At 32.7% G+C, this 12177-nt stretch overlaps 2 protein-coding genes across 2 annotated transcripts in view; one reads left to right on the top strand and one right to left on the bottom strand.

Moving 5' to 3' along the window:
- Nucleotides 1-835: 835 nt before the first annotated feature.
- LOC146993134 (uncharacterized) lies at nt 836-1426 on the bottom strand. Its single transcript, XM_085808150.1, has one exon. It carries the CDS (start codon nt 1424-1426, stop codon nt 836-838), a length of 591 nt encoding a protein of 196 aa, XP_085664276.1.
- Nucleotides 1427-8079: 6653 nt separating this feature from the next.
- LOC146993133 (UPF0462 protein C4orf33 homolog) overlaps nt 8080-12177 on the top strand; it is a 62564-nt gene continuing 58466 nt past the window's right edge. Inside the window, exon 1 of the mRNA XM_085807596.1 lies at nt 8080-8218. The gene's annotated coding sequence lies outside the window, so the exon portion shown is untranslated. The remainder of the gene's footprint in view (nt 8219-12177) is intronic.

The raw sequence follows: 12177 nt of genomic DNA, 5'->3' as shown, positions 1-12177 counted from the left end.
ATGTTTCCAGAATTTTAAAATATTCTGTTACTGAAAGCCGGATAGTCTGGCTTTTACTATATATCAAATATATTTAACATAATGGTTAAGATAACATACTTCTTTATTCATTATTTTAAAATTAAAAATAAAATTGGTAAATGTTATTTGATAAAAATGCTTTCAAATTGTAATTTGTCATTTGATAGATAAAAAATAATTCAAACTGTATCTATCTATAATAAATTTCAAATTAAGGCTTGCGTCTATAATTGCTGAAAATCGCGAAATTTACTGTAGCAATAGCAATCATATGTTTTGAGACCATTAAAGTACAATGCATGAAATTTTTATTTAAGCAAAGAAAATTTCCACAGGAATTACATTTTGAAGAACATAATTTATTATGAAATGTAGTAAGATAACAATTTTTCCCTGAAATAAAATTCTTGATTATTTTAGAAACTTTATTTGCATCTGAAAAAAAGTATTATACGAAAGTTTACAGTTCTAGTCTTAGACAATCGATACTATTTTATCATCATATTACAAGATTTTTAAATTTATCTCAGAGATGTAATAAAATTTGTAACATCAATAATTTCTAAAATTTGAGAACTTAATGTGGTTTTTCTGCACATTAAATTACACTGTTAAAAAATGTGACACAGATTAATCCTGAACATATGTTACATTACAAGATTGTTAATCCTGAACCGTACAATGTTAATCCTGAACATTTGCTGAATTATAAGATTGAAATACATAAGTGTACCACCTTAAAAGAGTAAAAAGGTAACAAATTACATTCTTAGCACTTTGAACAGAAGAAGGGTTTCATGTTTATATATTGAAATTAATATTTATTTTCAGATAAAATCAGTTTTGATATATTAGTTAAAGCAGCTGCTATTAGCATGATGTTATCTAATAGTGGAAGTAAACTGTATGGAACTGTGGACTTCAGAATAGCAAATATCTTCATTTTTTGGAATGCACGTTCAACATGAACCCTTGCAGAAGCTATTTTTCTACATAATGTTGCTTCTGCAGCATAAAATTGTGTTTTCTTGTGCAAAAATGGGGGCCTGATTAACTGAATGAAATTTTCAGCACATAAATCTTCAATTAGAAAGCCCTTATCTGTCATAATAGCATCGATATGTGGCTCTAACATGTATGTAATATGACTGTTCACAAATATTAGTTTATCGGAGGCTCTTCCACCATAGCCTTTGCTTACAAAGGTAATTAGCCCACCTGGTGAGATACACATTAAATACTTTATAGTATGATCACCATAATATTGGGAATATGTCATTATTCTTTCTGTAAGGCATTTGGGCTTTTGAATGACAATTTCTGTGCAGTCTAGAACTGCACGCCACAACTGCACGCACATTGCTAAAATCAGCAAAGCACTTTGGCAGATTTGCCATAACTTCATCTTTGGAAACCCATTCAATAACACTACTTACAATACTTGCTAAAATAGGAATCAGTGTAAAAAGTATATTGCTTACAGTTTTTGCACTACATCCAAAAAATACAGACAGAGCTGAAAATGTTATGTCTAGTTTGATTCTCATCAATGTTAAGATAATCCGTTCCTTAAGCGGCAAGATATGTTTATTTGTTATTTTTATTTCTTGATTAATTTTATCTGCTAAAAAAAATTAAGGAGGCTTATTGAATGTAGTCCTGTTAAAGATTTGAGTTGATTGTCTGACAGCTCATTGGCTTTCAGAAGACAAGTTAAGTCCCCACTTGTGACTTGGGTAGCTTGATCTTTTTTCACATCCTGTAGAGATAATAATACCTGCACAGCAGAGACTTCAGATGCTGATAGACCAGGGCTCTCTGTGGTCAATATGGGCAAATCATTTTCTGCGATCAATACAGATGACTTGTTTTCCGTGGTCAACACAGGTGAATCGTTACCAATCACTTTTTGATGCATGTTATCTTTTTTCCTAGGAAAAAAATTAGGCCCACCAGCGGCCGAGCGGTAAAGTCGCTGAACACTGGTAGTTCGGTCCGAGGTTCGAATCCCGCGAACGGGCTGGCTGCATGGGTGTTTTCGTGGTTTTCCCCGTGTGTAACGTGTATACGAGCCAGTTTCCTTTAGAAAGTCCTCCACGAAAGGCATCCCTCCCCTTTGGCAGATAGCCTTAGTATGCTTTGCCGTAATTAAATACACCACCACCTAGAAAAAAATTCATTGTAATTATATATTATTTTGCAAAATACTGTAACAATACAAAATATTCTGTGTGCATATAAATGATTTCAGTCCTATATGTCTGTAATATTCGGTATTATAATTTCTGTAATTCTGTGCTATAATTTCTAAAACAATTAAAAATATATTGTTTATACCATTCAGTCATAAGAATAAATTCAATATGGCTAAATATGAGAATTTCTCTCAGAAGCAGAGATAAGCTTAATAATTGACTTAAAGAAAAGTTCATGTCATATTTTTGTGATGCAATTACCCACGTAGTTTATAATTTCACGTGTTTAAAAAACAGTTATATCTTACTCAAATATTGTATGTATATAATTAAACAATAAAAAACTTTATATTAATTACTATTATTAATAAAAAATAAACTTTATGTTATTATATTCTACATGACAAAAAACCCCATACAGCCAGCCCAGCTACCAATGATAATCACTTGATTGTTGGTGGGCCTTAATTCAAATATCAATTACTATAAGAACAATCAATTAATATTCAAATATCAATTACTATAAGAACAATCCAAATTGGAATACTTAAATATTTGCTCACTTTAATTTATCTCAGATTAAAGGTTCGTGTGCAATTAAACCAAAGTGATATTGCTGCTATGAAGCTATTTTTGCATTTTATACTTCACAATTTACAATATATAAATAAAACTAGAATTTAGCTATTCAGAAATATGTCATTTTAATATTCTTAAACATAAAACAGTGTACTATTTTAATTCAATTAATGGCATCAAATTCTAGCTTGTACTCAACTATAGATAGAAACTACATCACTGATGGGGAACCTTTTGAGCTCAACATGTCAAAATTCGAAAAACCGTACCTTAAATCTGGTACCGCATCACATATAGAATCATCCTTCTGCCAAGAATATACCTGGGGTAAGTGCAGCCCATGTTGACAATGACAAAACTATTGCAAGAGAGAAACATTTTTGGATAATGCAATTTTTGGTCTCTATCAACGATTCTGGAATTGCATGATGCAAGTCACCTAGAATGGATTCTTGCATTGTACGTTTGACATCACTGAACTGGATTATACCCGTTAGAATGAATTAAGTTGCAGTCAGCTGAACATTAAAAGAATGACAACTGCAAACTTAGTTTTAATTAACTCTAACATAAAACACAAATATGAATTGAAAGCTATTATAATCATAAGTTTATTGTATATGTATCATAAGTTTATTGTATTTATTGTATATGTCTGATCATGCGAGATTACAACAGACAAAAAATCAAAGTCGTAATAATATTTTATATATATATATAAATTGACTGAACTAAAATTCATTGAAATCAAAAACAAGTTTTTCTAATACTTGCGCAATAACTGCAAATTCAAGAAGAAATCAAGAACCGCGTCTTTAACAATTTGTATATTATCGTATATATATTACATACACACATACCTTTTAATTTCCTCATAGCGAGTTTGTCTTCTCACAGCCTTTTCGTGTTTCAATAAATTTTTTTCAACTGTTTCTGTTGACAAAACGGGCAAAAAGAGACTTGGTACTGCTGACGGTTTTAATCGTGGTCTTTGTGACATATTAGCTGAAAGAAAAATAAATATTATGTTTCACATTTAAGTTTGCAATTAAAACAAACTAAGATAATACAGCATAAAATATTACATAACTGTGCTTCTTACATATTTCAAACACTGATTTTTTACACAGATTTTGTATATAATTTTTAAGACAATAAAACATGATTTGACAGTCTTAAAAATCTTATTATCTTTTAATGATGCAGATTACATGGAAAGGCAGTATATTTAATTTAGAATAGGATTGTAATCCTGAGTCAGCCTCACAAATTTTCTGTCAACAGAATGCCTATGATATGTTCTTCATGTATCTTTCATGGAACTCGAATAACGTCATTAACAAGACGAATTCAAAGCAATATTACCTTTAAAGTTGACATTAATATTTCACATACTTTCCCTAAACAGAATTTATAACCTTCCGAATGAAAACATTTATAAACTTCTAAAACGCAAATAGGGATGTTACAGTAATATACAGGAAATATGGAATATACTTACATAGCAAATTATAATCACTTGGTGTGAAGTGCTTGGAACATACACACATTCGTGATGAACCAGATTTTCCAATACGAAGCACCCTTATCCATTCGTCTCTTCGGCTAATGAGAACGTTAGATCCAAAGCAAAGCTTTCTTAGTTTACTCTTTGCATTCGGTAATTTATGGAAACTTAAATATGGGTTTTTAAAACCTTTTGAAGCACACTGAGGTACACAACAGTTTGTATTGTCTTTCTTGTTTACACTCGCCTTTTCCATAAATTCCATTTTCACAGTACACGATAACACTTGCTAAAACAAACCAACAGTTTTCTGGCAATAGCGCTGCTGTTCATCTCAGCGCTATTTTAGGACCAGCGATTCGCTACCAGAGGGCGAGCATTTCGCTACAATCGCGAATATAGTTGTTCGAAAGGAGACATTGTCCAGTTTCCTTTCATCAGTTATAGGTTCAGTGTCTCAGACCACCCGGTTTGAGACCCCAGTTGGAATCGGAAAGTTCCCACGGACTTTTTCCCAGGCTGTCTTCATCATATCCAGTTGTTAATCAAAGTGTGTCAGATTTATATGTTTAAATTGATAGGTCACTCATAACCCTGAATGGTTTTGAGAAACCGAATTTTAATGTCAATTTTTCAAATTTAAGAGGCATGTGTTATTTATCACTCGCCAATAAGGAAGCGCTTCTAAAAATTACGGACAAATAAGGATCCTGGAAGTTTTTCCGACACGCCCAGGACAATTTGAACAAAATCATGGAACGCAGTTCCAAATATAGAGAAAAAAATGTGTGTGTATGATTATGGCAAAGCCTCGAGGGCTATCTGCCTAAGGGGAGGGATGCCTTCGTGGAGGACTTTCTAAGGGATACTAGCTCGTATACACGTTACACATGGGGAAAACCACGAAAACGCCCATGCAGACAGCCCGTTCGCGGGATTCGAACCTCGGACCGAACTACCAGTGTTCAGCGACTTTACCGCTCGGCCGCTGGTGGGCACTAGAGAAAAAATGAGAGTTAGTTGCAGTAAGTAGAGAGAGAAACATTCTCTCGGGATTTTTCCAGTTCGGCCACGAGCAAATTTTTTTTTGCTGTGCGTAGAGTGATACTAATATCTCGGTCACGAGATTTACATCGAGGTAGCCGGGTTCGCCGCTACCTTACTAAGAGCACCCTACTCGGACACAGCTCAGTCCGGCAACCACCGGCTGAGAGGCTCGATTTATTCAAGACAGCCTCATCTTGAGCCTACCCTCCTCTTGCACTTTCCAAACCAGAACTTTCATCTAAACAAGAACTTATTCACCCTACTGTGAGAACAATATTTTATAAGTTTATTTATTTATTTATTTATTTATTTATTTATTTTTTTTTTTGCATATAGCCTAGAAAGAACCCAATAAACCATCTACGCTACCTCTTGTCTTTGGAATTCGTCACAGTGCGTTTGTGGTCTCGTATTGTGTACGGTTCTATGTTCTTTGTCTGCTGCTGTTTTTTGAAAAATGTATGAAAATGTTGGGAACGAAAATAGCATAAGTTAGTTTAGTTAAATTAATATATACTTTTGTCTGATGTTATGGGTCTTATGCTGTTGTGTCTCAGGATGCATGCATACATAATACTTTGTATTCCATGCTAAATACCTTAATACGAAGCATTTTAACACTGTCACCTTTTTTTCCCAGTATCACATCTATTCAGCATTACCAAAAATACTCACTACACACACACACCTGTGAGACACTATGTATTGTAAATGAAGACAGGTTCTTCTCCTTTTAACTACACTCATGGACACAATCGTATTTTAGGATATTTTCTACTTCTTTTCCTTTTCCTTCTATAGCCCCACCTTTTTTTCCCCTATTATTTTTTGAGCCATTTATTTTATATTTTATTTTGTCCCATCTTTTCTTCCTGGCCTTTAGAACTCGTACAAAATGTACGAAGTTCCTTTTTACTCTCCTCTGAAATACAAAATTGCCCCCTTTCTATATACCTTTCCTTCGCACCTAAGCTTGATTTTTCGCCCATCGGTGCAGACAGACTTAGCGGGTGCAGAACAAGACATCTGTCTACTTTGCCTGTCCATAACAAGGAGGTTCTATTCTAAGGCCGATGCTATTCACACCACCGGTGCGATTAGCCGCTTAAGCTATTCGCACCAACATTAACCACGCATGCGCATTGAGTTGTCAATGGGCGAGTTTCTACCTTGGCGTAGTTTATCATTTTTTAAGCGTTGGCGACTTTCAAAAGTTTAGAAAGAAAAATGGATTCCTTTTCTTATATATATAAAAAGAAGGAATGCATTTCCTTTTATTAAAGTATATGTAAAAAAAGGCACATTTTTATGTTCGCAGTGTTTATCCTTTTCCTGAACGGTTTGAATAGTTTAAATGACTGATTTGAAGGGGCAAAATCGTGTTGACATTTTATGTACATCTTAGAATACATTTAGCTTTAAAGATGTGTTTTGCGCAATCAAGCCTTTCATTCATTCCTGTTTGGAAAAATTACGTCCGATAAAAGATATTAAAAATTAGACAGAGGATTTTTGTGTAGAAAATTTAGACATGAAATAAGTTAAAAGCGATTATATGAACTATTAAATGAATTATTCTGTATGCCTAGTTATTTTTTATGGAATTTTCAGGACACAAAAAGTGCTTCAAAGAACTTTGAAATATTAGTACAAACACATTAATCGATTAAATTTAAATAAATAATCGGATGTAATTTAAAAGACAGAAATAATTTAATGTAAGAGATTTAGATTTAAAAATTTTCACACACAAATGATTTATCAGATTTTGTAAGGTTTTATTTCATAAATAACTGAAATATGGCATTTGAACCTATAAACTGTGTGGATACTGAAAAAGTGATGAATGCATAAGATTATTATCATTTTCAGTAAGTTTTCTTGTTGAATAATAAATTCTGACAGTCCTATGCTATAAGAATAGGATCATAGTTTGTTTGCATAAAAGTTTAAGTTTGCATAAAACTTCCTCTGTTAAATAAAATAATTTAGGTAATTTCTGTAAACTTTTTGTCAATACACTAAAGATTTTCGAACTAATTACTCGGCCTCGCTTGCAATTAGAACCATCATTAAATCCCTATTTTATCTAATCATTTCCTGAACATTATCATGTATATAGATTGACCTCGTCTTTGTAACTGATAATTATTACTTGCAATTTATTCTCTTGCTGGTGAACTATTAACAACCCTTTCTATTGCTGAGTTAGGGTTACGAACCTTCGTTCTCACTACCGCCAGCCTTAGGAAAATCGGCGTAAAATGCTGGTACCTAGGCTGCTTGTGCGCATGTGCGAACGTAGGTGGTGTGAATAGCCTGTTAGCTATTCGCACTGTCGGTGCGATTAGCCACTGCGCTATTCTAACCTCCTTGGTCCATAACATTCAGCTTCTCAGGTTACCGTAAATGAAACAACCTGGCGATAAATGAAACCGCAACTTGGGGATAATCCAAGGGCACCCTAAAATATAGGCTAACCTTCTTTTTTTCTTTAAACTTTGTTTTCTATTAATCTCTTATGTCGTCTCCTAATGTTGTCTAAAATGATATATTCAAGCCCAGCTTCAGCATTTTCGGTGCTTTAGGCAAATATATTAATAATTCAAAATTATTATTTCTTGCTGGTCGTGAAAACAGCGATTTAGGCCAAGGAAGTTGGAATAATTTAATTTTAACCTCCTTGATTTAGGCAACTACATACGTCGTCAGTGCTAGAAGTCAGCTCTCGTTGTATTTTAATTCCTAAATTTAACGACCGAAGGACTTCGTGGGTGCAAAACCAGACACCGGTGTTCTTCGTTCGTTTGTTAAAGTGGAGCGAACTTCGAAAAACTTATCTAATAAACCCTTGATTCTGTTATTAAAGGTAATTTTTTTTCTGATAGTGCTATATCCGAACCAATAATTTCTGCTTTAAATTAAACCAAACTCGGCATGTTTCCTCTTCTTGAAAGAGCAAAAGTTTTAAATGATTATTACTAGTACTGAAATTCTAAGAAGGCGCAATAAAATTATGATGTTAAGTTACATTTATGCAAGTTCAAATATTAAAAGTAAATTCGAAAATGGAGTTTATTTTGCTTCCTATAAATATTAATTTTTAGTTATGTTTAAAGTTTCTTTCAGTGTATGGATTTGAACTACATCAGTTGCATTACGCAAATTTTAGACACGAAAGAAGCAGTTTTGCCCTACAGATATAAAAATTTAGTACTCCATAACTGTAAAGATTTGATAGAAATGGAAATTCCCCCCTTCCCCCAGAAAATTGCCATTTGTTGATTATCAAAACATATTGCGCCTCGTTTAAATGCAGTTAAAGTAAGACAGAGTATCATCGGTAATTAGAGTTCAAATTGGCATTCATATCTTTTTTCAGATATAAAACTTTACACAGCTTTCTGAAAGAAAGTTTAACAAGAGCCATTTACATTTAACAAATTATGTTTTGTTGTGAAACCTATTATGTGTTAAATGCTAAGTGGATGGAATTTGCATCGTTTATAGTTATTAAAAATTTAAACAAAGGAAAACTGTGTGAGATGTGACTGTTTTTCCTAAAAACAGATAGATGGCATTAAACTAAGATAATAAATAGGAAGTAAGATATGTAATAATTACAGTAAGGCAAATACTCCTCTCTTGTTTTGCTTTAATTGAAATAATTCAGTCTGATTTAAAAAAAAAAAAAATGTTTATGATCTACCTCCAGGAGTTTGCATGCAGTGAAAAAATTTTACCCTTCCAGAAAAGTTATGTGTTTTTTCGTAGAGATATACTGTACTTGAAAACAGAAGAGAAACATGCCAAGTGAAACATAAAATTAGTAACACCACAACCTTGAGTTTGGTGTATATTTATGTCAAGATCTCAATTGATTTCGAGAGCAAACAGGTACAGGTCCCTCTTCATCAGGACTAAAGAAATCTGTAAGACTATCTCTCTCGAAATCAATTGAGACCTTGACATAAATTTACGCCAAACTCAAGGTTGTTGCGCTACTAATTTTATATTCTATAGTTTTCAGAGAATTGTTAAAAAACACTTCAACAGGAAAATTTTGTAAGTAGGAAGAATGTGAGCTTTTCGACATTGTTTCACAGGTTATTTTGAATTGAAATATTTCTGAGTTCCTGCTGTGGATTCAGAGTCGTAGCTAGGGTTTTCAGCGCCCAGGGACAACTGAAGATTTTGCGCCCCCTACTGCGTGCCAAGGATGGAAAACATTTAATTCTAAAATGTCATAACATCAGTTTGGCGCCCCTTGGATTCTGCGCCCGGAGACAGATGCCCCCCTCTAGCTACGCCCCTGTGTGGATTTGATCATGTAAGCATGTCATAGCTTCCAAATCTTGCAGTTTTTTTTAATCACATCTCCCAGTCTTCCTGTAGATCACTGAATCTTCAGGCTTTTGATTTGTAGCTTTAAAAAAGGAAAGTATTTTACAATGATAAAAGAATTTATTTAATTAATGAATTGAGAATTTATTTAATTAAATTGTGCAAATTGCATTATCTCACTCTCTAGTAATTTTCAGCATAATTTTCCTTGTTAAATTTGTTTTGATACGAGTTGTCTTAATGCTCTGTAGATATTTATGGAACTTTATAAAGATTCAACCAATGTTTAATCCATTTATAATTGTATTAACTTTGCACTGCATTACTAGGTTTACATTACTGAATTTATCCACACCATAGTACATACGCTAATTAATAATTTTATTTTCATCATGTTTAAAAGTACTTTAATGATAAAAGGTTTCATCCTCTACTGAGTATATTCTCTGTATAAAAGTGTTCGAAAGTTAAAAAATAAAATTTGCCAAAAATTATAAAGTTTAGAATATCTATTAGGCAAAGGTTTCTAAATCACTTTGGTTTTTTATTCTATCAACTTAATTACATTGGCAATTTACATTTAATTAATATTGTAATTCCTAGTCAATTTGCTTACTAAATTTCTCAAAATCCTTACTAGTTTAAATTTCTTTTTTGAGAAATTCACTACTTTTGGTTTTGAATGTTACTGAACCCATGCCTATATGGATGACAAAACAAGAATTGAGTAATTGAAGAGTTTAGGTTTAGAGGCAACTTTACGTTGTTAAGATCTGTCTCCTGCCTGCTCAACAATTATTCACTTATGCAAATTAATTTAGTCCTAAAAATTCTTTAAAAAAAATTTTGGGATTAATTTGTTTTTGAATATTATATATTTTTCATGGTTTTCGATACGTGCATTTAATTACATATACTCCCAAAATTTAAATTATATTGTAAATTAGTTTGCAGCAATAATTAATCTTTTATATGTATGCAATTAAAATTTCACAATTTAAAATTTGAATTTAAATTTACTTTAAATTACCTTTATACGAATAGAGAATATTTCTTAATTAAATATCAATATATTTTATATCAGAATCATAATATAAATAATCCTTTAACCTGGAGCATGTGTTATAAAACAACTGTAAGTCAATTTGAATTTCTTTTGAAATGATGGGTAAAAATATAATTACGGGTGCCCCTTGGCGATTTTTGGCGGTACATGGGCACCGAGTTTGTGCAATGCTTTCACCTGTTATTTTGGCTTTTTAGCAGCAATTTTTGCGCCAAAATTCGCCACTATACAAATCCAAAATAACAAGTCAAAGAATTGCACAAAGTTGGTATACATTTACACATTGACACATATTCACTTAAAAAAAAAAAAAAAAAATTGGAGAATTGCACAAACTAGGTGGCATTGCACACTCCCTTGACTTTGTCCATGTACACATCGATCTAAATTCACTTAAAAATTCAAAGGAGCAGCCAACAAAAAATATGTAACCTCAATAAACTACATTTTAAATCAAAGAATGAAATAACATAAAAGCATACATTCATCTTAGCAGTACTCATAAGAAATCTCCACTTACCTTATTTACAGATTTCCCTGTCTTCATTAAAACAAAATTCCTTAACAGCATCCAAAAACTTCCTAAAATTATCTGGGTTGATCTTTGTATTATGGTAACTTGGCGATTTTTTGGCGAAAATTTGGTGACCCACCCTGCTACAGCAACCTGCTAGTTTTTGTTTTCACGAAGTAAAGGCTTTTTTTTTTTTTTTAAACTCAACATTTTTTTCCAACAATCTGCTAGCCGAATTATGCTTATGCTAGAACTTTTATGGAATAAAAGTGCTTAATCATGACGAAGATTAGGTGTGAAATTGGGAGAAAGTGCAGAATCGCAAATTGCTTGCCGCGTTGTTAAGAATTGCACATACACGGTATCCATGTACACGTCGACCTATTTTCACTTAAAAAAAATTCCAGAATTACACAAAAATGGCATTGCGCACACTCTTGACTTTACCCATGTACACTGCTAAAGTCCTAGCTAGTAACCTTTATCGCCTTACCAAAATGTCGGCAAACTACCTGTTACCATATTCCAAAGATTAGCCATTATCTGAACTGGAATCTGTATATTGGTGTCGTCCTATAAATTCACAAAAATAAGAGTAAAAAATATCCTCCATAGTGCAGGTATCCTCCAACGTTAGATCATGCACATTTCCTTCCGGCAAACAGCACACTTGTAATGGCAACTAAGTAAACCTTCATTTACACACCAGTCAGTTAATGCTTTTTCCATTGCATTCCAAATCACTCAGAAACTTCAAATTAATCTTAGAACATTAAGCCATTTTACTATATAAACCATAAAATAACAATGTATTTCTTATCCAAAACCAATCCCTTCATTCAAATTCACCACAATCACGCAACCAATTATGTCATAATAGGATTTCCATAGCATTCAGGCACTC

This window comes from Stegodyphus dumicola, chromosome X1, assembly GCF_044657685.1.
Source record: "Stegodyphus dumicola isolate Sdum_Otavi_A_Nest chromosome X1, ASM4465768v1".
NCBI lineage: Eukaryota > Metazoa > Arthropoda > Arachnida > Araneae > Eresidae > Stegodyphus > Stegodyphus dumicola.
Note: the sequence above shows the minus strand (reverse complement) of the source record. Positions and strands in the feature narration are given on the sequence as shown.

What these genes read in the sequence shown, in the direction of transcription:
- LOC146993134 (XM_085808150.1), bottom strand. Translation starts at nt 1,426, where the DNA reads ATGAAGTTATGGCAAATCTGCCAAAGTGCTTTGCTGATTTTAGCAATG.